Genomic DNA, 25,335 nt, shown 5'->3' with positions numbered 1-25,335 from the left:
AAAAACTTTGCGCAGCCTCCCAACACATTTGTGTACAGAACTTCAGCTGCAAGTACCGCAAGTCCCATAGCATGTAGTGGGAAAATAAACCAAGCTACACCTCTTTTTTTTAAGACTTGGGTAGACTGGTACTCCTTACAGAGCACTGAGGAATTAATTATTATCCTCCACAAACCACCCCTATTAAATGTATTTAACCTAGCCCAGTCCTCAGAACCACACCTTACTCTGTGCATGTGACAGAGCCAGACTGCATGCTGCACTTGTTAACCCCCCAAATGTAACCTTACAAGCCAATTAATTACAGGTCCCTTTGAACTGTCTCTTAGAGTGACACAGTGGTCCTTACAATGAAAGCATCTTATGCAAAGGAGCAGTGTTTGCTATTTTTCAATGCATTGTGGTTTGTGTGGAAGTACCGGCCGAATCAGGGAAACTGGTCCATGATATTGGTTGAATTGACTACCTCCGGACACAAAGGAGAGTAGGTAAACTCAGCAAACACCTAAGGGCCACATCATATTGTACATCTATCCCAGCAAACCAAGTTAAAATTGGTTTTGCATGTCTGAAACTGAGAGGTTCATTCCTGACACAGTTGTCAAAGGCTGAACATGTTCTACACACCTCATCATAGGTGGAGTTATCAAACATTGCATGTTGTCACATGCATGCATGATGAGTGTTCATGCCCTCTTATGAAAATGTTACTTACGATTGAACAAAACTGCCGGGTAGCCAATAGTTTAAAGAAAATACCTGTGAATAATTTTTTAAAAATTTCTCTGACATGTTGGACCATGTCACTAATAGAAGAGGTGTATTTGTTCATAAATATCTATGAGGTACTGGTAAAATTATATTTAAGTGCAAGTGTTTGTATGTATTCTTTCAATTTTCACAATAAATATACCCGTATCTTATAGTAATTCATTGCAAAAACATGTTGATGTACTTTCAGTTGCAACCCATGCTCCGGTTGTGTAATCTCTGTTTATGAAGTATGTGAACTATTTTCCAGGTAAACTAACCGTGCTCACACAAAGGAACTAGTTTTATTCAATTTATTCAATATCATTTAATGGACATTGAAGTTCTTTCCCGTGCCCAGATATTGATGAGTGTGTAAACCACCAATGTCAGAATGGCGCGACCTGTCTGGATGGCATTAATGAATATTCATGTAACTGTGTCTCGGGCTTTAAGGGAACTCGTTGTGAGGAAGGTAATGCCGCCTGTTACTGGGGCTGTCATATTTTGACTTATTTCGTGTGGACCCAAATTTATCGTAAAGTGTGGTGTAAAATTACAACAGTTAAGCTCATTCCTGTGGGTCTCAAACCTGTTACTTCCCAGAAGTCACTCAGCTCAGAGCTTAGCAGAGTTGGCTGACCAGATCTAATCAGTGTTGCTTCATATATAAGATATTATGTTTACATAAGGCAAAAACTTTACTTGGATTTAGCTGATCAAAGAAACCTCTAGCTGAATGGGGAGTTGAACCCTAGACCTCTGGGCTACCATTCTAGTGCTGTACCCACCAAACAATATCGTTGTTATAACAAACTGCATTTCAGTCACTGAAAATGTTTCTTTTTGGAAAAACTTTGATTACATACTGTGCAGTCAGTCACTCCCAAAAACCACATCAAAACTTCACTGGATGCCTGCAAATCAGAATGTATTTTTTCATAATTTTGTGTTTTTAACTTGTCCAGTGGATGACTGTGCCAGTGCACCTTGTCAGAATGGTGGTAGTTGCCAAGATGGTGTTGGGATGTTCTTGTGCACATGTGTGGCTGGCTATGAAGGAACACAGTGTGAAATTGGTAAGATGCTATCAACCCAACGGGGCATCCAGAACCATTTTCTTTAAACATGATTTTGGAAGGAAAGGAACTAAAATACTCTCCCAAAATTGTCTTTTACTCTTTCTACTCTCACAAAACTTGTCTTATTGACAAGATAAAATTTATTTTGCCGGAGTGTCTTTAACAAGAAGAATTGACTCATCAAAAATACAGATTTTCAAAGAGCTCGCAGAAAAACAACACACTTGCTCTAATGAGATTTAAACCAATAACCTCCACCTTACAAACACACGTGTCTTTACCACTTGACCACTAAGCTGATCCAGGTCAGATTGTTGGTTTGATTCTGTAGGTCAGTAGGTACTGCTGTTAACAGCTTAACTGTTCAAAGAACGTTGTCAATTTCTTGTCAGTGCGACCACAAGGGCTAGTTTTTGTCATGACATTTTTGTCACAGTATTTTGTCGGCAAAATCACCGATGTTTTTCAGTTTGTTTTGGTTTTACTTTGTGCCAAAAATAAAGTAATTTCCAAAAGTGCTGATAGAACTAGGTTGTCTGATTCCTCCAAAAATCAAATGTTTGAAGGAAAGAAAGTGCGAGGTCATAGGTTTCTTACACTGTGAATGCAAAGCCTTGGGAATCTTCTTTTTTTCCAGAGGTAGGAAAAAGGGATGAAGTGTCCGAAATTTGCATAATAGCTGCCAAAATGTAAACACTGATTCAAAGAGATCAACATGTGAATTTCCGGCAGTCTGTCACAGTAAAAAAAAAGATGATAATATTTTTGGGAAAACTGATGGAATCGGCTAGGAACCGACTACATCAACCACAGCCCGGAATGGATTTAAACCCGATTCCCCTATGTGGAAGCCAATGCACTCTCCCAAGGCTAACCTCTTTATTTTTAATAGATACGAATGAGTGTGCCAGTTCCCCATGTATGAATGGTGGCACCTGCACTGACGAAGTCAATGGATACTCATGCTATTGCCCAGGATACAGTGGCTCGCAATGCCAAACAGGTCAGTGCAGAACTCTCACTTTGAAAGCCTTATTGCTTCCATTTTGTTTCCATATTGCTGTATGAGATGCAGACAACATAACATCAACCAACTGTTTCTGATTATATGCAGTTTGCATTATTATGACTGACACAGACATGGATGCAGACAGTTCATGAAGCTGGATAACGTGCAACTTTGATGACCGTCTCTGTTGAGTAGTGTATGTAGGCCCATGCGTGCACATGACCTTGTATGATGTCATACAACGCGGTTCCTCTTGCTTGAGTACATTACTGCATATTTAGCCCAATGGCATATTTCTCCTCATCACTGTTAGACATGAATTCCCTGTTGTCAACAAATAGCTATGCCATCAAATGAAGTACATTGATGCAAGTACTAGTTTAGTGAAATGGTTCAAAACCACTTGAAAGTAGCATTCCTCAGAAAATGTTTCAGTTTCTAACACCAATTCGTTTCCATTTGTCACACTTTCTGTTCCATAACTGTCCACATATTTGCATCTTACCAGCTGTCAGCAATCATTGGACCCCACGGAAACTAGGTTTAGTGACGTGTACCTGTGTTACTCAGTGAGGCATTGGTATACTCAACCATACCAAAATCATTGCAAATCGCCACAGCCAGTTTTTGAGTTAAAGGCCTGTAAAAGAATCCAGAACAATGGAAATCCATTGAAACCCCTCAGCATTTCTGTTCCTGTGCAATGATCATTTTCTTCAGGCTGTCAGACTGATCTCAATGTACTCTTTCTAATGGAAACTGACTAGGCGCTTACAAATAAATTATAAAGATGAACAAAGAAATTGACTGGAGCGGGATTTGAACCTGCAACCTCTGGAATACTGTACCGGTGCTCTACCAACTGAGCTATTCCCATTTGCCAATGCCTTTGTTTGGGGGTACCAGTCAGAAGTCATAAAACTTGAAACACCATATAGCCAGGGATCAGGCCCCAGTCACATGATGGGACCTGGGAAGTGGTGAACAGGGATCATTCGGGGATGATACTGCCTTTTGAACACAAATCATGAACAGACTGTATAGGAAAATCAATGATAAAGATGAACAAAGAATGGAAACTATTAACAAAATAACACTGGGACATGGTCACCTTTGGCATGACAGAAGGCTGACCTTGAAGACAGAGAGCGATTGCTTCGTTGCTTCACGTTGCTGCAAATTAAAGCCTGTGCAAGTTGATGTTCTTTATTAGTCATATTAGTGCAGACAAGACTGTACGTCCAAACTTCTTCCCCAAATTTGGGTAGAATAACTTTTTGCTTCAACTGTATAATGCAGTCTTTGTTTATAAACTTTGTGACAAATGTTTCAGGAATTTTCTTCGCATTGGCATTTATTTCATTTTCAGATCAACCTTAAAACAGTTAATAATGATAACAATAATTTATTCATTTATAAAGCGCAAATTTCATATAGATATGTTCATATGTGCCGTACAATGAAGAGATTAAGCGTGGAACAATGAATACATTTAAACATGGTTGAGCCGATGGCATACAAGGGTGCCTTGGGCAGCCGCCAAACCACCCAGATTTACCAACATCAGTAAAACGAGACAGTAAGAAGCAGGTACAGTTTTAGAGGTGGGAGGAAAACCCCAGAGGAATATTCTGGGTAAAACCCACGGAGTCATGTAGGGACTGAAAACCCAATCCACATGTGGACCGGGCTGGGAATTGAACCCGGGACCACAGAGGTGGAAGGCGAGGAAAGAACTACCTTGCCAACCTGACAGTTGATCTAAGCCCTGAAAGTTTTCCTCGGAAAATGTCTTGGAACAGCAGTTAATTGGATCTTTTCCACTGTTTTTCCATTGTCCATTGGAATCAGACATTGACGAGTGTGCTAGTAGCCCATGCCGTGAGCATGGAACCTGTGAGGACCAGATTGACGCATATGCCTGCCACTGCCAGCCAGGGTATGTGGGTGTCCACTGTGAGACAGGTAAGCTCAAACTGGAATGGTCTCATCAGGATTTGTCATCATATTACTTTAAAATTGAACAATCGGGCAGACATTAAAAAAAATTCTAGCTGTCAGTTAATTAAAAATTAATTAATGAGAAACAACGCATCTTGCATTTTCTGTCAAGTGCACAAAACCTGGGATTCTTGTTCCTAGTTTTGCATACAATGTATTTACACCTCCACAGATCCAAGAATGTAAATCAACCCTGACAGGTTGGTTTGTGATGATAATCAAGTTTGTCAGCTAGGCCACTTTTCAATTAGCTATGTTTGATGTATGTCAAAGTAGGGCTTAACCACAGTTAAACTCTCAATGTGACCTGTTATGATTGTCAGTTTTATACTCAGGTGCAAAACTAAATTCTTGTCCTTACAGACATTGACGAGTGTGCCAGTGGTCCCTGCCAGCAGGGCTCGACCTGCTTTGATATGGAGGATGGATACCAGTGTGTTTGCCCACCAGGCTATGATGGAGTCCACTGTGAAATCGGTAGTACAAGACCATCACAGTAAAAATTCTCTTGACTGAGTACGAATGTGGGTTAAAGTTGCTGCTAAAATCCACACAGAATATTCTTAAATCTTTAAATTTTTAAATGATTATTGGATTGGATTTGATGTCCCAGTTTTAAAAAAGTTATTACTTTTACAACTTTTTCAACCCTAGACATAAATGAATGTTCAAGTAGACCCTGTCTCAACGGTGCATCATGTCATAATGGCATTGATGAATACAACTGTAGCTGTGCAGCTGGCTATGAAGGCATCAACTGTCAATCAGGTATTGATATATTCAGTGACTGTTGCGTGTTCATATTATATTTATATTTGTACAACACATGCACTTAAGGATGTCAGTTTTTACTTGCACTCATGAAAGAAAGAAGTCGACATGATGTTCACGTCGGCCACCTGTGTGGTTCAACTTATTCAAACCTTATGATAGTGTCATTTCATGGGACATTTTCAGGTGCCTACAGCCAGCGGCATATCCAGTTTTTGGTGTCGGGGGAGGGGGGCAAATTCTAAAGTAAGTGGCTTCAGGTTTTTCAATATGATGTTGGGAGAGAAAAAATATCAAAAACCTTACTCAAAAATCCGTCAGTGGGGGCAAGTTGTCCCACCCTACCTGCTGGATATGCCACTGCTTACAGCCATTGGTGGGGGCCACTGCAAAGACCAGGGATAGTGTTATAATGGTCTCTGAATTCATCTGTGTTCAGGCAATAAAGAGAATATGGGTAATTCCAAAAATGAGGGGGCCATTTTTGTGTGTGTCTCTGTCACATCTGACATATGATTTTGTAAGTTCAGAACACATTTTCTAATTTCCAAGAGTAATGAATGAATGCAATTTACCAACCAAACAAATAGTAATAGTTTGCAATCAATTCCTGTGATATTTCTATGTCAATAACAAAGGTCAGATGTAACGGACACAAAAATGTCCCACTTTTGGACCCCTAATTTCTGGAATGACCCATATTCAAGGTGCATTCCTCCTTGCTGGCAGTGATTGACTAGGACTGATGATACTCAACAAATTTTTGTAACAATAACAGTAAGTTTGCAAGACATTCAGAGTAATTTTTTTTCTCGATTTCTCTTTCTTATTCAGCCTGCCAATTCAAATTTCTAAGTCATATTTAGGACCTACTGTGACATAATGGACATTTCCTTTTGTTGGTCGAGTCTGAAAAAATGGTTTCTTGTCCTTTTTTTTTAAAGGAGCACAAGTTTCTCATTCATATTTTGTTATTACAGCGAATTTTTCTTCATTGATTGATTGATTTTCTGGAATATTTTACTGAACTTTCACCCAGCTATGTTGTTTTAAGCAACCAGAAAGTCAAAATATTTAACAATCTAACACACAAACAAAAAAGGCAAGTCGAGATGAGAAGTTATATTTTTTTCCTGTGCTTTATCTGTCTTGTTTTTCTTGACAGATATTGATGAATGTGCCAGCAGTCCGTGTCAGAATGGTGCAATATGCGTGGATGCTGTTAATGGCTATTCCTGTAACTGTTCCCTGGGCTACAGAGGAGTTCACTGCCAAGAAGGTATCTGTTGAAAATCTGTTGGTTGGGGTTGTTCACTATGTTTCCTGACTGTATTTCTTTGCTATATCTATGGTTGTTTTGTCTTTGGTCTAAAATTAGAGGTAAAAAATTAGGAATTTAACATCAGATATTCAAAGCCACATTGGGGGAAGATAAGGGTCACTTTTGAGAGCTTTTGTGTAAATTTGTGGGGAGATTGTCAATTTTTAGTTGATTAGATAAATTTAAACTTTTTGTAATTCTTTATTGTTTTTGTCATCTCAGACATTGATGAGTGTGCTGGTAACCCGTGCCAGCATGGCTCGACATGCAGAGATGAAGTCAACCAATACCGATGTGCCTGCTTACCAGGCTACGATGGAGTTCACTGTCAGAATGGTATGTTTAAATGTTATTCTCATCATGTTATAATTCAGTAGAAAATAAAATGTCATTTTACAGATCAGGTTTCTTAAATGGCTTGTCAAAATATGGTTAACTCATCCGGAGCTTTGGTTCTCAATATCCATACTCAAATCTTTCTCTCAATATTGAGAAATGGTTTTCTCAATAATGAAAAAAATTAAATTTTTAAAACCAGCAGGTGAAATACGTAGCTTTGTTGGCCTATAACTTTTGCAGATATAAATGAATGCGCAAGCAATCCGTGCAAACACGACGGGACATGTGTTGACCAAGTGAATGAGTACAAATGCAACTGCAAAGCTGGCTTTATCGGCCTGGACTGCCAAACAGGTAAACTGCTAAAGATCCTGTCGGTCACTGGCTTGGCATGCAATTCTATGCATGCGCTGGTCTGAATTGAAGCAGGTGCCAAAAAACTAGAGGTGTACTGAGTAACAGAAAGTGGTGAGCGCAACCATTGTTTTCACTACTCATCCTGTAGAGTTTTAGAAGAAAAATTTCTTAATGTAGCTAGTAAAGCAGTCTTTATTAAAGGGCTGAAATCAACAGAAGGGCACATTGCCTTTTGGGAAAAGGTTGACATCACGTGACTCGGTCACATAGCATAAACACAGCTCTGCATCATGGTAATCTCGCGCACGCCTTCACAACCAAATATTGCAATAGCTACTGCTTGTTATACTGGATGTCACAGTAATTCAAAATGTTTCTCTGTGCGTCAACTCACGTTGATCTCACTTGCAAAATATCCCCAGTCTTCAAAGCAAAGCAGCTCGCCCTAACAGTCCTCCATCCTCTAATTTCAATGTGATTTTTACATACATCCTAGAGGGGTTAAAGGTAGTGTTACATAGTTGTGGATGTTGACCCATAAATAGATCTTTTTTGGAGGATAAACTCTGATACTGCACCATATTGAGTATTGCTTCAATTCACAATTTTCATTTTCCAAGTTTATAACATAAAGTAAGGACACAAAGTCCCCTATCCTACTGTTGAAATTTTTGTGGGATTTCAAATGCTTCTTATCTCACCCAGAAAGCTAATAAATGAACAGTGTCATTTCACTTCTCACTCCTCATCATAGATGCTGATGAATGCTCCAGCAATCCCTGCAAGAATGGAGCAACATGCAAGAACCTGGTGAACAGATTTGAATGTCACTGTGCAGATGGTTACATCGGGGAATACTGTGAAGGAGGTGAGCTTGGCAGGAATTGCTCCGTACTGTGTGAAAGCTTTCCACTCTGTCTAAAAACGGGCTTAAAGACATAGTCATATGTATTTTTCAAAGTTATGGGTATAATATTCATCGTCAGCTGGTGGCCACACATTTATACAAATAGACCTTGCCATTTTAGAATGCAGTGTGGTCTGGGATTAGGTTCACTTTGAGACAGTGCCCTGTATGTTAACGTGTACGTTGTCACATAGATAAATTTTGAGTGAAATACTGTTTGCTGACTTGGATTGATACAGCTGCTAGTTATCAATACAACATGGAAAATTGCAGTTTGAACACCCTTTTCTGGAAAGCCTGAGTAAGCCTCACCCCAAAACAATGCATCTGCTCTTTAAACTGTTTCGTTCACGAGTCACATGTCCAAGCAGGTTTGTAATGCTGCAGCCGCCTTTAACACTGTGCAGCAATATTAAGGTTCTTTTTCTGTCTGTACTTTCCTTGTTTGTCAGAGGATATCGAGGCACTGTGTGCAGGTGGTCCGGATGGTATCGAGGGGAGTGGCTTGGTGTGGGATGAAACCAAACCTGGTGAGACCAACATGAAGCCCTGTCCAGAGGGGACAAATGGTAAGGACTAGAATCGCTGGCCAGAGAAAATTATGTTTTGGGACTTCTCACTTGTCAGTAAACTTCTCTAATGGTCAAAATTGTGCATTGAGTACAGAACCATTGAGGCATTTATATGAGGAGTTTCATCCTTCACCGGTGATACTTGTAGGGCTGTGCCGAATATCTGAATATTCGAATTTGAATATTCAAATATGATTTTCCAAATTTGAATATTTGAATGCAAAATTTTCTGGATCTAATCAGGTACGTCCAGATTATATCAAGTGTAGTGACGAACATTTATCAAAGCTGTGGCATTTTGTGTTGCTGTATCACTGGTCCAAAGCCACCTGCTCTGGAAGGGGTTGAGGAAGCAGTGATGATTAAAAACCCAAACCAGTGGAAGTCATCTGAATGACGCTATGATCCACATGCACTCAAGGCTGCAGTTTTGATGAGCATCCTTAATTTGCATTGCCTTGAGAGGGGGCAGGATGCACATTGTTGGAAGTCAGTGTAAATTTGTCTCGCATTTCTGCCATAAACTCAGGTAATGCGTCTCGCTGGTGCGATCTGAAAGCCAAGTGGAGCAACCCTGACTTGTCACAGTGTGTCAGTCCAGCCTTTGCGGAGGTCAGCGGGAAGGTACGTCAAAATTGTGTCTACAGAGTAAAGTCCTAGCAATTATCCTGCAAACTTTGTCAGCAGAACATTTTGCTTTTATATATTTTTTTGATCTGGATTTCAAAGAGTGCACTCAAATTTTCACGCTGATCGATGGTACAGTTTGACAATGATATGTACATCCAGCTTATGAGAATAAAATCTTGAGAGTTATTTTTCGACTATTCCAGCAACAAGGGTTACAAGTTGTAGTACTACATTGGTACCATGTTTATAATCTGGTCATGCAAGTGCACAAGTGCCCCTTGGACCTATGGGCTTTTGAAAGCTGATCAACATATGCATATGCAACATACATGCAACATGCATTAGAGCATGGTGCCGCTCACCTCAGCATTGATGTCTCCTTGATTTCAATTGTGTAAGAGTTCTTTAAAGCTACATTATGCGTGCTTTTTCAGAACATTTATTTCTTTGCAGAGCAAATTTGGAAGGAATACGCTTATCCTTAAAAGTTGCTCGTTCATAAAGTGCCCTTTAGTATTGTGCTGAAGTGTACAACAGCTCAAAATATTTGAAGCAAAATCTCTCGAGATATTCTTGTCTCGTGACCTGGCCAGCTTGTATGTGTATTATGCAACGCGCATTTTTTGACTTGTCCAATCCTAGCTGTACAATGTGCATATGAGTGGTGTTCAGTCTCAACACTGTATACATCATGATTGCGTACCATGACACACTCATGATGTGTTGTTTTGAGATTATTAATAAACTGCAGTTTCAACGCATGCGCACACTAGCTCCCACCTTGAACTATGAGCTAGCAGGGCTTGCCTTTTTGGTGTTACTGAATAGTGGAATTTTTTTTTTAGTACTGAACAACACTGACTTGGGATCTATAAATACCATTATGGAATTTCAATACCATTGTATTCTTGCTAATATTCTTGGAATGTTTGTAAGAGCCTTTGAAAATATGGGAAACCACATGTCTGTACGGTCACTTTAAGCAGAAATATGTGACGTATTTGTCCAGCTGACTTGCTGTTTGAAAAATAACTGGATACTTCTTAAGTTCATGGGTTTTACTACATTGACAACAATATCATCATGCTGGTTTGTAGTTGAAAGCGTTCTCATTGAATGTCTCCGGTTATCACCACTCTTTTTTGATAACATACACTAGACCACAAATCAAAGAATCTTTTTATCACGGAAATCACATTATTAAAAATGCAATACTGTCCAAGCCTAAGCAGGATGCTCTGAGAGCACAGGCAGTAGATCTGTAAGGCCTCTATTAAATTTAAAAGTAGTTTTGGAGACTTTAAACTCATCTTATAGAATGAGTAACCCATATTGTCAGAATAACACCATAAATGATTTGAGCCTGAAAAAACAACTGGTTTCTGTCAGGCTGAGCTTCTGAAATCTGGTAATGCAAGCGCCACAGATGTCCTGGACCTGGCCAACACCTTGCAGAACCTCACCCAGATCCCCAGGCTTGAGGAAGGGACAGGGGATGGCAAGCAGATCATCTACCCGGGGGACATGGAGGTAGCTACCAAGAGCCTGGGCCTCATTTCTGAGGTGGCCATGGGATCGGTAAAGGGGCTGGATGTCAGCACTGCCAAAGATCTCACCAAGGTATGATGAAGCTGCGTCGGGATTGCACGGCTGTGGCTAGGTGTAACATGTGAACCTATGGAAGCCTCTGGCTAGTGGCTATGACCAATTGCCATAAACAAGTTTTAGTAATAGCCATTTGTTAATACCGCTGGTCAATTTTGCCTGGTACCCAGAATGTATTTAATGCATGGTTTACCAGGGAAAATTGACAACCGGTTGACCAGCAGTTGTCGCTTGAAGTTAATTATCAATATGTGTTCTTTTTTGCTGAGCCGAGTATTTCAGATGGGCCCAAGAGATGTATGACTTTGGTGTACAATTAACCTTTCAGTGGTGAAGAGGAAAACTTGTGAGCACCATCAGCTGTTCTTAAAATACTGCATTCTTTCCATCAAAGATATTGCTGGTTTGTGCTCATTTGGATGAAAACTAGTTTGTGTATGAACAGAGTTGTGCACACTACATTGTGCAGTAGCAGTCCAGGGGAGTTCTTCCATAAGATTTGGTTCTAAGCTGCTATGTTTTCAGCTAAATTGACACTGAGAAATACTAACACAACATGAAAAGCAGAAGATATGACATACCAAGGGATGGCAGAAGAAATAAAATGACTTATTTATCACAAAAACAAACTTACAGTGCCAGTGAAATAATTGCAGAAAAATGCTGTATAAAAGACAAAAGCATTTACATTATGCTGTCAGATTTAAGATCACAAAGCCCACCATTTTTGTTCAGATATTTGCTTTAAGCCATGAAAGATTTTGTAGGATTCGGGAGGAAGCGTCATAACTTTTCACAAGAAACTTGGGCAGGCTCAAAGAAGACATTGTGTGAAGAGGGATTTGCGATAATTTATATCTGCTTTTTCCAATCTTCTTTCCCCTCCCAAAATCCAAGCTACCGTCATAGCATCGTGGGAAATTTGGATTGCATCATCTTTATAATCTTACTGCCGATGTCTTGTTGCAGGCATGTGCAGGGACTATCAACAACGTGGTCGATGAGTCTCAGATTTATGCCTGGAAGAACACTAACAACCCTGTGAGTGAAATCCAAACAACAGCAAAACAAAAAACAAAAAAAAGACAAAAGGGAACAAAACATACTTTTGCATCCTGTAAGATTATGCCAACTGGCACCGGCAGTAAAAGTCACTTGTGGTGACTTGTAAAGTTTCTGATGATGATTAGCATTTGCTTAAATAAGATCTTAAGGTTTACGTGATGGTTATAGCTTTCTTCCTCTTGGCTCAAGCAGTAATCTAAAGCCCAGAATCATTAATGTTCAAATCATTTTGCATTTTCTACGGGTCATTTACATAATGTGTATCAAGACATAAACAACACCTCTTGTGTGAATAGTAAATCTACTGTGTGAACGTAATTGAAAATGCATAAGGATAACACCACAGTGCATTGGACAGAAGTCTTCTCTGAATATTTAAATTTGCTCTGATAGAAGTCACTTTTCGTGTCCTCAAAATGAAATGTTCATAATGCCTGCAATGGATTAAAAGTGCAGTTGTAAAGCAATGAAGTTTATCTCTGTTGACAGGAAAAAGTGGCCTCTAGCGTGACCACCATGATCACTTCAGTAGAGAACATGGCCAGTGTCGTAAGACAAAAGGCTGAGCATCTGGACTCAGAATCAGATGACTCTGCCTTGATGATCAAGGACAAGAACTTAGGTAAGTTGGTTATCAGGTGAAGTCTTCATGGTTAAAGCTTCTGTTATGATCCCAAACTTCTCCAAACAGTTATCAATTTTAAATCACCAGAAAGCTGAGATATTCTCAGACATAGAGGAGCAAAGACCTCGAAGGAGATTTAAATAAACAAAACTAAAGAAATAGGATGATTTAATTCTGAAACTTAAAAACTAATTTAAATTAAATTGCAGTATTTGTTTCACAGCTTGCAAAATTTAAGGGAATTTCACAATCATGAGTGGTTAAGATAATATTTCCAAATAGGTCACTTGGGAGACCTTATAAGTATTTGAAGCAGGCATGCACTGAGTACTCACAGGATAAGTGAGGCTTCGGCCGTGTTCCCGAATGACCTAGGAATTTTTAGTTTGAGCACGCACTGTTGGAATGCCCTATTGGCTCACAGACATAGCCATTGGAAGACAAAGCTCAAAATGGCTAGCTAACAAGCTATCACAGGCAAAGATCTGAAGGAAATCCATGAACAGTGTGATGGCTGTCTTCACTGAACACAGGAACACCTCCCGTTACAACATCAGGGCACAGCACTGTATTAAAAAGCTTGCCAGTAAGTTCTGAATCTGCGGCAAGTCACGTGAGTCAGTTCTTCAGAGTCAAGTCATATTAGTGAAGTTGTCACCATGCATGGTCTAAAGTCTTAAGTACGGTCTTTCAAGTTGCACAAGCCACAGTAAATGGGACTCACAGTAACGTAACATAACGTAACATGTCGATTCCCTTTTTTCTTGCCAGAGCTGGAGATCTCTGTGTTCCAGAGCAACGATACCGACCTGCAGGAGGATTTCTTGGATGGAGCTGAAGATCAACAGGGGGAGGACGGCCTCCCACTCAGTCATATCAACTTGCCTGAAGACTTGCTAGATGCTGTCAACAATCAAAGCATCGGTATGAATCCGATTACCTGCGTGTACTGTTTGCTTTTAGTGAACTGAATTGATATAGATTTCTTGAAATCATTAAGGTTGGCAAATACCAAATATATGTCATGGTCCAGGTGCATAAACACTGACAGATAGAGGAAGATGACCTTTTATCATTTATGATGACCTCTAACAACATTTTCTTGTTGAATTTCTTACTCACTCTCATGTTTATGTAAACTTTGGACTGTTTTTAATGTTGAATTAACTTGGCATATGTTTGCCATTTTTTCCCTGAAGGCTATATTGGTGTCATGAAAGGCAAGTTTTCATCTGTAGGGGAACTGTACAGTCTTGGAAGTGACAGTAGTGAAGACCAAGACATCAGGTAGGACGTGTAAATGTTCCCAAGAGATATTGACATTGTAGTGGTTCACTGTGGTTTGATGGGACCATAGAGCAAGGAACAGACTAAATCCCCTACCTCTTATTAGTGTAGGTATCTTAACACTCATTCCAAGGGAAAAATTCGTGTAGTATTATTTATTAATGAAAATCAAAGTTTAACTTATTTCTACTTTCTTCATTTTTGTCCCCCGCAGGAAGGGCTATGTCAACACCGACGTTCTTTCTCTTAAAGTCTTGGGAGTAGGGGAGAGCCATTTCCAGAATCTGGAGACTCCCATCAGGCTTGTCTTCAAACATACAAATGAGGTCATTCATGTAAATGATTTCTCGCATAGTAAATCAGCAACTTCAATCTGTGACAGTGAGCGTGGATTTTGTCTTGCGGTCTCTTGTTTTCAAAATGAATCCACCCTTCCCCATGAAAGTAAAACACGTAGCATTACATAATACACCTTTGCGAAAGAAGAGGTGTGCTGCACAGGAAGAGAAAGCACTGGACATAGCATGTAATACATATTCACAGAAAACAGGAAAATGTCTAAACATTTCTAAAGAAAAGTCCAGATGCATTCACTTTGGGGGATTATGTTTTCGCTTTTGGGTTGTTTAACACGTTCTCTCTTTGTCTTTGATAAAATAGGTTTTGTCTCATCAAAATACATGATTTAAATTAAATTTTGTAAGAGTTCGACAGTATGGTGTGTAAGATCATGCCCACTTGCCAGGTGTAAATTCTTTTTTGAACTGTTTAGCTCTACTTTTTGGTGTTCCAGGGTGTTGATGCAGTCCAAACGAGTTGTGTCTTTCTCAAGACAACCAAATCAGCTGAGTAAGACCATTTGTCCAAATCCTGCCTTTGTCGCTAACCATGGAAACTGTTTTGGTCATTGAGTGTTTAAATCGAATGGGCAAATCCATATTGTGACTTTGTATTATAAATGGTAATGTCTCCCCAAAGGGGCACATGGTAAGCCATCTGAGTTTCCGAAATCAAGTGTGTTCACAAGGAAATTACGAAAACCTTGTGGTAAGATCCCTGCAGAATTAGATGTATTCTGTTGCTTTTTTACCCAGTAAATTTTCAGGAGAAGATACGAGATTTCTAACTGTTAAGGGGAGCACATTCAAAAGCCCCCCAAGGACAACATTAACATTTCAAAATGGTGGTAAATGATCAATCCAGACATATATACCACTGTATTATCACTGAGTGAGTAGAACCAGAAAATTCAGGACCAATTATGAACTTGTGTTCATGAAGATTTTTTTTGTGCATATGTACCAATATCATTTACGGGGAGAATACACCAAAGCTAGAAAGTATCTAAATTCTTCAAATGGAGCAAATATTCACTATGACTTCACTTGCCTAGATATGCTTTCATTCCAAGTATACGTATGAACCCTTCTTTTTGTCCAACTTTGAACAGCCATGGATTTTGATCCAAGTTGTTCCTCCTGGCACTGTTCCTCCATGTCCAGGAACCTTGACGGGCACGACACATGGGATGTTGAAGGATGTAAAGTAGAGTCCACCAACAAGACGCACACTGTTTGCCTGTGTTGGCATCTGACCAACTTTGCCATTCTCATGGACATTCATGGCAGTCAGGTAAATAATGTTGACCGGTAAGATGTGAACTTAATGCAAAAAAAGTAAAGATCGCATAACCGTTCCATGTTGAGTGCAAACCACAGGTTGAGCTAGGATCAGTTGCTTCTTACAAATGTGACGGCGTAATACAATTCTCTGTGAATTCCCGGTCAGTATGCAATATTCATCACTATCCCATTTTGCTCTTGCTTGCATCTCTCTCTGCATTCCTGGTCTCCGTATTTTGGCAGCTATTTTCATGTTAATGGGTTGCTCTATACTTAATTATAAGACAAACTATCGATGACGTCCCTAGGCCTTGTTCCAAACTACATAATAGTCCAACCATCCATCGCTGGGGAAGCTAGTCAAACTAGATGTTGCTCAGAATTCAATCCATCATCAGCTTTCATTTCTGTTTCAGGCCAATTTGCCCGAAGGTCACAACACTGCCCTATCTGTCCTGTCCTACATTGGTGGCACCCTTTCCATCTTGGGCTGTTTTTTCTCCATCGCCATCTACCAGTTCTTCAGGTTTGTCCATTTCGCCTCCTCCCAAAATCTAGGTCACATCAGAAACACATGCACCTATAGAAGCCACTGGAAAGGGCAGCATTTGTTCCTCGGATACCACCTCCTTGTCTTGTTTGCCACTGATTGGCAGTTCAATGGAAATCAGTAAAAAAGAAAGTAAAGCCGGACAGTAGTGTAAATCCTTGGATAGAAGCCAGTTTAGGTTTCAATGAATTCAGAATATTTTAGAAGCGACAGAGTAATCAGTTTACTAGGTCTGTCAGGTAGAACAACATCTATCTTGTTCATCAGATTACATTATCTTTTCAGCTATGAAGGGAATCATATGTGTAAATGTAGGTTACATGGTGATGACGAGTGATGTATTCCTTGACTGCAGTCTAAGTATCTGCAACAGTGTTTTACTTTTCATTTCTATGGAGCACAGACTGAAATCTGACCGGATCCGAGTCCACATGCATCTTGCTGCTGCCATCGCCATTTCACAGCTGATCTTTCTAGTCGGCATTGAGAGGAATGAAATTGCTGTAAGTTGGAATATAAGCAAGCATAAAAAAGAGAGATAGAGGGAGGGTGCAAGTGAAATTGTCCCAGCTTATCCAAATCGTCAAACTGTTTTTCATCAACTTGTAAACCAGGACCACAGCTGAATTAGTCGGTAACCCAAGTTTCTTTGCTGCTGTCTGTTCCACCAGTGGGTGTGTAAAGTGATCGCTGTAGTGCTACACTACTGCCTGACGGCCATGTTCTGTTGGATGCTGGTGGAAGGTATTCAGCTGTATCTTGCCCTAGTTCATGTCTTTGGTTCCTCCAGTCACATCAAGAAGTACTTGTTGCTTGGCTGGGGTAAGTGTCAGAGTGACTACCGCTGAACTGTTGGCTCTCTGGGCACAGTAATGAAGAAAACTTCTTATTAGCCAGTGCAGACATTTTCTTTATGTGTCTTCGCAACATGCAGTGTAGATGTTAGTGCATAAGTTATGCAACAGTATCTGTCTATGAAGCTAGTTCAGTTTTGGCCAAAGAGCAAACACGAGTGTGAAATTATGATGTCAGATCAAATATTCATGTTGCGAGGGATTGGTAATAGTCAAACACATTTCAACTGGAGAAATATGGAAGGGCTGCGTAGCACCGTGATCAGAATATTGACAAGAATATATGTGATTGCCGAGCTTTCGGTAATTGAGTACCTTCTTCAGGGCAAGCAGATTCAGTTCAGTTTGAATCTGCTTGCCCTGAAGAAGGTACTCAGTTACCGAAAGCTCGGCAATCACATATTTCAGAGCACTGATTTGATATTATATTCTTGTTTACATTTCAACTGGATCAAGTTTTGCTGCAAGTATTCCATGATGTCAAAGTCACTTTGCTTTCTTGTCAAGCCCGTGGGAACGGGGGATGCTGGAGCACCCCTAACTTTTTGGGACCAGGATGCTGGTGTACAAAATAGCACCCCCAACGTTGACCATGTTAAGCCACAAACATAATCAAACTCCCAAATGTCTGGGATCCTCCAAAAAACCCTAGATATTTAGAATTTTACAATCTCAGCCCCTCCCTATGAAAAATGTGCTCTTGCAGGCATGTTTCGTGTTTGCCCGAAGTATGATCCAGCCATCGTCTTCAATAGTATTAATTGGATGATGTGTTAGTACCTGTTTATAGGAAATGAAAAGTGACAACCATTTACAGCTGTTTCTAGCTCCTTATACCTCTTGACAATATTTGATTGCCACAACACCGTTTGCAAAACTTTTCGTCAGTTTTCCAGTTATCTCTCTCCAACATTTCTGAGTTTCAAACAAGGAATATAGGCAAAGGAATTTCAGTCATTTAATTGGCAAATAATGGGATTTCGAATTGCGTGCAGTCTTTGTCGGTAAATGTATGTATTTAAAATCGGCCTTAAATAGCCGTTGTGAAGCCATAAAAAGATACTTGGTGTCTTAAGAAAGTTTGATGCTGTCATTTCAGTAATTCTGTTTTTTAATAGTTTACATTAGGACAGGGCAAACTGAGTTAGTTTGTTGTAATTGATTTATTTTCCAATTTGGCCTCCTGACAGAGATCATATCATATGAAGATGGTAACATTTGTAAGGGTTCCTATCAATTCATACTGTGTAGGATTTTTCAAAACTCATTTAACTTGTCTTGACTTGCTCTAGTGACATGTGAAACTCATTTAGTTCAGTTGGATCGCCTGTACGTCAGGTTCATATTTACTTGTCTGAATTACCATTTGTCCTCATTTCAGGTGCTCCACTGGTCATTGTCGGCATCTCGTTTGGAGTTTTCTTCAAGGACTACGGTTCTGGAAATACGTAAGGAATGATTCACCGTCAAACTGGAATAGGTTACTTGCTCTCATTGAATGAGCAAGCTGGGCTCTGGTTATTATGTATCGTGCCTTGTGCGAGCGAACAAGTATCAATTGAAATTCTCTTGAAAATTTTGCCTTATGCACAGTTTTACAATTTTGTAACACTTGCATAACGCACACAAACTCGTGTTTTGTGAAACCACCATACGACTGAGCTGAGAATTGGCATATGTGTCATTAACCTGCATGATATAACATGAACTGGTCAGCAGATGATATGTTCTTTGTCTTTGCAGGTGTTGGCTCACCCAGCAGATGCTCCTTATTGTCTTTGTGCCGACTGTGGGCATCCTGATTATCGTAAGTGTCGTTAGTCATCTCCCGGAGGGGTAGAAGAAAGAAAACAGCGATATTACAATGGGGAAAAAGACTGTGAAAGAATCCAATTTGAATCAATGGCTCAATTTACAACAGAACATTGGAACAAAAGGGTTCATGAACTGTCCTTAGGATGTCTGAGGTGGGATTTGAACCTGGGGCCTTTCTTTCTGGTGAAGTAAAGCTCACCAAATTAAGGCTTGCACCTCCTAAACTTCAGTCTATGTCATAAATGCTGAATAGAATTACATGAATGTCTGTTATCGTCTGTAGCCATTTTTCAACTATTTGATGGGTGTTGTCTTTCCCGGTAGCTGAACACTGTGGTTCTGATCATTGTGCTGAAAGTGATGATGACATCACTCACTGCCAAGGAGAAGAGCAAGGAAAATGATACTTCACAAATCAAGTAAGGACACCTCCCTTCATAGCCTGTGTTCGTATGCCAGGCCAGACGATAAATGTTCAGGAGCGCTCACGATCAACTTTTCAATTGAGTGCACACAATTCTGGATGAAGTCACTTGAGAAAAAAGCCCCCAAACTGGCATTGAGTAATTCCTTTGCACTGGTCCATACCTTTCACAGTCTGACAGGGATGGTGAACTCGGCTGAGTTTATCCCAAAATGCGACAAATACCGCATTTGACATTCTTGAACAACAGGGTGGGACATCCATAAATCAACCTGCTGGAACCTCTTCTAAGATTTCCGTTATTGTTCAGTGGCTTTTGTGTAAAAACTCCTCAACTGTAGACGCCCCCTTGTGATTCTCATTTGCTGTTCATTTCTTGCCGTCCTCTTTTTGTGATCAGGACCGGTCTGAAGGCTGCCCTGGTCTTGCTTCCTCTGCTGGGACTGACCTGGGTCTTTGGGTTCATGTCCGTCAACGAACACACCTTGGTCTTCACCTATCTGTTTGCCATCTGCAATTCCCTGCAGGTACATGCACATCATGCTCAACATCACTGTGCAATACGCTGCCACACTTTTAAGCTCAATATCGTAAAATCCCATGGTTTGATGAGGTCTAATATTGGATTGGTCTTAGATAGGTTAAATAAAAGGGCTTACCAGAATCAGAATACGTTAATTGGAAAGCTCAGTTCTAAATGATGACCCCAGTTTCTTATACTTGGTAACATTTTGTGCAGAGCTGCCTCAGCCATTCACACTTAAGTGTTGCTCAGGGCTGTAAGCCAGATTGATTGCCAAGACTGAAACTAAAGTGTGTATTCTATGGACTGCAAGAATGATTGCACCTCTTTGGTGTGTCAAATTGATTTTACCCAGTTAGTTTACTAAATCATATTCAGAAATGTATAGCTTAAGCTGACACAGGGCACACTATGGTGCCAAATAATAATTCTTTGACATTAAATTTGTTTTTTTTTTTCAATTGTCCCTTTATTGCAGGGCCTGTTTTTCTTCATCGCTCACTGTGTGATGAATATTGAGGTATTCATTTTGGTTCAAAGATTTTTGTTTACGTGATCATTTTCAGGATGATTTTTTTTAATCTTGTGACCGTATATCTTGAATTCATATCCCTTTGTGAGTACCTTTTCTTTCACAGGTATCACTCAAATGAATGTTCTCGTAATCTTCTTAGTATTAGGCACAGGAATACTTGTGATCTGTCTTAGTTTTTCTGTTTATACAAACTTGAGCCAAGGTTGTGGTATTTAAGTTTTGATGACATTGTTATCAAAAGAGACTAATGCAGGGTACATTACAGAATGGCCATTGTAGTGAAAGTGGCTAGTGTATGTTTCTGTCAGAAGGCAAGAGAATACTAGTGGAGTTATGACCACTTTTAGCTGATCACTCCAACTGTTCCATCATTTGCTTACAGACCACTGACCACTCTGGGAATTTGACCATTTTGTCACATTTTGGAAATGTACAATGACCTTGTTTCAGGTAAAGAAAGCCTATGAGCGTCGCTATGGTCGCAAGAAGGGATTACACTCTCTGACAACCAGCTCCACGGCCCCTGTATCCAGTCGTAGCCAAGCATCCTCCCGCAAGCACAGTGATGTCTCCACCACTGAGCTGATCAAACGCAACCCGGCAGTCAGTACGGTCTCAGTAAGTCCTTTAACCTGGTGTCTGGTACCTGCTCCTGCAAAATGAGTATCAAGTCCCAAGGGCCCCTGTCCACACCCTGAAGGAAATGCATGGGATTTTCAATATCACTGCAGAGAAATACCTTCTTAACAATGCATTAAGCTTCAAATGAAAGACTTAAGCTTCTTCAGAATCAAGATCTGAAAGGTTGAGAACTGGATTTAACATCAGCAAAAATCCCATTTTGTTTTAGCCATGCTATCAAGTAGAACATTTCGTGGTATTGCATGTGAGATTTCCAATGACGTTTTGGGCATGCTTATTAGAACAATTATCAATAACGTCACAGTGTTTCTGACTGAGAAACATGTACGGTATCTTCGTTTGTGTGCATTTACCCAAGTGCCACTTTCTTTCATCGGAATTGCGTCTTTGCAAGTTTCAAAAGTTTGCACCACTCGGAACTAGCATGGTGATATTTGCAGGTATTCTTTATATTCCATCTGAAGTATTTGTTCCCCCCACTCCCCTAGGGAGGAGGTTTTGACAACCCTGTCATGAAGGACACAAGCCTGACCAAAGACCCTGCTAAATCCAAGGACAACTCCATGAACAACACAAGTGACACCAAGAAAGCGGTAAGAAATTGAACCAAACTGGCCTCCGAGTCATTAGTCAGCAGCGGCCTGCCCCTATAAACTCACGATTCTCTTGGGAATTCAGAAAAATTCAAGGACGGAAAGCCCGACTTGTTTGCATCTGATACTTGTGGCAGTACAGTAAGCAAGTCATGAATTCAATCAGCCACTAACAGTCAATTAAAAGTGGATTTTGCAGGCCCCATTATTCAAACTGAGGTGAGATGTCATCACAAAACGTCATAAACCTGTCTCAATTTATGTACACTGTAAAACAACATGCTTTTTATTTGACAAGCCGTGGTTGATGGACTGGTCTAAGTTCTCCAAACAAGCCTATCCCACCATTTATTTGTTAGTGTGCTTTTTCGGTAAAGGTTAGCCTCACTTCATACTGCAGTTATCATAGTTTTTAATTGAACTCAAGTTTTGTGCCTTATAGCCCATCCCAATCAGCAAGCCAGTGACAAGCACCAATTACAGTGCTTTGCAGATTATATGTGTAATTTTTACTCAGATAATTAGTAGATAAATACCTTGCTTGTTATTTTCTAGACCTTGGATTCTGTGAAAGTGAATGACATACAGTGTCTCGTCAAGAACAAGTAAGTACCAGCAGAACAAAAAGTAGAGTTCATTTGTTGAAATTCTTTGACCTGATCCGAAATGTTTCAAATGTTGATATTTTCAGTCTTGTTTAGATTATGGGAAAAGGTATTTATCCATTGATTTCCTAATGTGTGTTTCTTATTCAGCTGCTCATCCTTTTAAGAGAGCAACTGCGAAACAATGACAAAATGTCCTTTTTCTTTCTTTTTTTTGCAGTGACAAGGTGAACGATGAGGAGAAAGGCCTGGTGGAGGGAGCCAAGGTTGCCATGGAGACCATCGTGTCAAAGGATACTAATTTGAAGATGGATGGCAGCAACATAGCTTAATTTAAGGGTGGTTGGAGTCTCAAGAATTCACCCGGTTTGACATCCTATCAACCAAATCAAAACACCATAACCAAAGTAACAAATATCAATTGATAAAACATACTCTTTATAATGGGTTTGCGCAGAACTCAAAATTGTGGTTTTTCTACAAGCCTTTAACAGGACACAGAATTTGGATGTGTGGTCCTAAGTTAAAGTGACCAAAATAGAGAGCCCTATTTTTGAAATCGAATCAATAAAGTGCCAAGTCAGTGGTAATTACCTTGTTGACCATAGTGAATCTTTGCAAAAAGTTTAAATTGCTGATTTTCATGAATTGCCAGGGAGCTGCAAGTTTGCTGAAACGATTTGAAATCATTGATTTGGATCACTGTGCAGATAACAATAATCCGTACACCACTTGGCTCTTATCTGCACTAAAACTATCCCAAAATACCACTGACTGTTTCTTTTCAATGCAGTGGAGTTCCTCACCAGATACCATGACAATAACCTTTCATCAGCATTGTTAATCAAACAAGCAAAAGAACCACATTGGAAATATGACTTGAACTCCTTTTTATGAATTTTAGTTTGATCAAAGAAAAATTTCGTACTGAAAGGGCACTCCAATTGGTGGAGGAAAATTCATTTTAATGGATTTTTTTCAATATCATAGAATGTATGGTCTGCTTTTTAAGCTGCGTCAGCTATATTTTTCCAGCTAATCAAATACTGAGCTGTCGGTGGAAATAACCTGTTACTTGAAAATAGCTTGTGGAGAAGGGCTTATGGTGCATCACTCAAGGTTTCAATGACTTTGCTTCTGTTAGCGGGACATTGCTTCACTTTAATTTTGAAGATACTCTGTCAAGCAGTGCTTAATCCGTCGTAACTCAAACACACTGAAAATAAAAATGAAAATTGGACTTAGATATTGAAAACTGAATTATGTATTTAGAATCTGCAAAGAAAAACATATAAATTAATATATGTATATTTGATTTAAATTAATTATTTATTGTGATCTTGTTACCACTCAAATAAGAAGAGGGGAAAATGTGTAATGTTAGCAATATGGATATCATAGAGTTCTAATATTCATGTATACTATGTATGATTCATTTAGAGGTATCATTAACATAAGCACAAAGAGTATAGATTAAGAATAACTCAAGTGTTGGAACTTTCTTCAAACTCAAAGTGCTTTGGCAGTTTACTGGAATGTGCCTTGAATTATCCTAGAGTACTGGTTTTTTGAACGTACCTAGTTCCCTTAGTTTCTATTAAGAAAGCGCACCTAGTTTGAATGTTCCTCGTCATACCCCGTGTATATTTTCCCGTTTTAGCCTTTAAACTTGTACCATTCATAAATCATCAAAATGGAAGTTTTTTGCATTTGACCCTTATTCAATCCGTCCATCATATTGTTGAACTCTTTAAAACTCACTTTTGAAATCAAATGTTAGGTCTCCTGCACAGAATGTTGCATATTCCATCACTGAACGTACAATTTATTTATCAACTTAATAATCAAAAAAGTTTTGGATTTGCACACTTTTCAGGTAGCAGAGTTGGATTATTGAAAAGAATAGCAGTGTGAATAGACCGTTAAATAATAATGCTGAGTTTAGTTGTAATTAATTATTCTAATTAACAGCTACATATACTTAAAAGGCATCAGATGCACTCGAGGAAATACACACAAAAGAAGTAACTACCAATACGACTATTCATCATATTACAATTTCCAATTGTGCCCAGTTTAAGCTATTTAGTGCTTTTATCAATTTGTCTGAAGTAAAGTTAGTCTGAAATGTGCATCATTTAGCAATAATTCGTTCTTTATTTCCTAGGTATTTTGTTGATATCTGACTGACTGTTGGCCTATAACGTCATTCCAAATATCATATGTTTATTTCGAGAAGTCTACTTGAAATTCGTGCAGTTTAGGGTGAGCAAAGACGATATCTCTATTCACACTTCATGTTGAATAAGAAAGGAAGGAATTTTCCTTCAAAATTAAGTTCTGTAAGCATTTCATCATAGAGGCAATTAGAAGAGAATCAGTTCTTCTGTAGGCTAGGCCCTGTAGGTTGCGTGAAAGCAAGCATGACTTATATGGGCTTAGGCATAATAGGTAGGCCCCCTTTGTCTCATCTGTGGAGAGCACCATATGAAAAAATAAAAATTAATGTCAAATCATCCCGTAACAAATGCTGTACACCGTACCGTCTCTCGTTGACCAGTGTATAAAAATGTCTCATATTGGGACTGTGCTTCGATGTATGTGGGTCTACCTCTTCCCAACAAAATTCCCCATCCTAGAAAGTAGGTTTGTGGTAGCACCATGGACGTGTCTCTTTTGTGAGGAGATGACGAGCAGAGCATAGGCCTACTGCTCGAAACGTCGAGTACCACTGGTTCTTTTCAGAACCGCAAATACTCATAAGAGATACGTCCATGGTGCTACCGCAAACCTACTTTCTATTATACCTCTTCACCATGCAAACCTTCAAGACTTATCTAAAATACCCCAT

At 39.5% G+C, this 25,335-nt stretch overlaps 1 protein-coding gene across 2 annotated transcripts in view; it reads left to right on the top strand.

Annotated features, from left to right (window-relative positions):
* Nucleotides 1-25,018, top strand: part of LOC110973145 (uncharacterized) — a 33,645-nt gene extending 8,627 nt beyond the window's left edge. For both annotated transcript variants that reach the window (XM_022223710.2, XM_087133561.1), the window contains 32 exons: nt 1,112-1,225; nt 1,719-1,829; nt 2,725-2,835; nt 4,693-4,806; nt 5,206-5,319; nt 5,497-5,610; nt 6,779-6,892; nt 7,157-7,270; nt 7,514-7,627; nt 8,385-8,498; nt 8,990-9,106; nt 9,639-9,733; nt 11,129-11,359; nt 12,314-12,385; nt 12,899-13,031; nt 13,806-13,958; nt 14,234-14,321; nt 14,536-14,647; nt 15,115-15,170; nt 15,824-15,953; nt 16,360-16,469; nt 16,897-16,996; nt 17,165-17,315; nt 18,729-18,795; nt 19,091-19,154; nt 19,487-19,581; nt 19,987-20,113; nt 20,588-20,629; nt 21,095-21,262; nt 21,775-21,879; nt 22,435-22,484; nt 22,705-25,018. In XM_022223710.2, the coding sequence (XP_022079402.2) occupies nt 1,112-1,225; nt 1,719-1,829; nt 2,725-2,835; nt 4,693-4,806; nt 5,206-5,319; nt 5,497-5,610; nt 6,779-6,892; nt 7,157-7,270; nt 7,514-7,627; nt 8,385-8,498; nt 8,990-9,106; nt 9,639-9,733; nt 11,129-11,359; nt 12,314-12,385; nt 12,899-13,031; nt 13,806-13,958; nt 14,234-14,321; nt 14,536-14,647; nt 15,115-15,170; nt 15,824-15,953; nt 16,360-16,469; nt 16,897-16,996; nt 17,165-17,315; nt 18,729-18,795; nt 19,091-19,154; nt 19,487-19,581; nt 19,987-20,113; nt 20,588-20,629; nt 21,095-21,262; nt 21,775-21,879; nt 22,435-22,484; nt 22,705-22,816 (3,512 nt within the window). In that variant the 3' untranslated portion in view covers nt 22,817-25,018. The remainder of the gene's footprint in view (nt 1-1,111; nt 1,226-1,718; nt 1,830-2,724; nt 2,836-4,692; nt 4,807-5,205; nt 5,320-5,496; nt 5,611-6,778; nt 6,893-7,156; nt 7,271-7,513; nt 7,628-8,384; nt 8,499-8,989; nt 9,107-9,638; nt 9,734-11,128; nt 11,360-12,313; nt 12,386-12,898; nt 13,032-13,805; nt 13,959-14,233; nt 14,322-14,535; nt 14,648-15,114; nt 15,171-15,823; nt 15,954-16,359; nt 16,470-16,896; nt 16,997-17,164; nt 17,316-18,728; nt 18,796-19,090; nt 19,155-19,486; nt 19,582-19,986; nt 20,114-20,587; nt 20,630-21,094; nt 21,263-21,774; nt 21,880-22,434; nt 22,485-22,704) is intronic.
* Nucleotides 25,019-25,335: the final 317 nt, after the last annotated feature.

This window comes from Acanthaster planci, linkage group LG02 (genome assembly GCF_054643075.1).
Source record: "Acanthaster planci isolate LZ-2023a linkage group LG02, COTS_SCS, whole genome shotgun sequence".
Lineage (NCBI taxonomy): Eukaryota > Metazoa > Echinodermata > Asteroidea > Valvatida > Acanthasteridae > Acanthaster > Acanthaster planci.
Note: the sequence above shows the minus strand (reverse complement) of the source record. Positions and strands in the feature narration are given on the sequence as shown.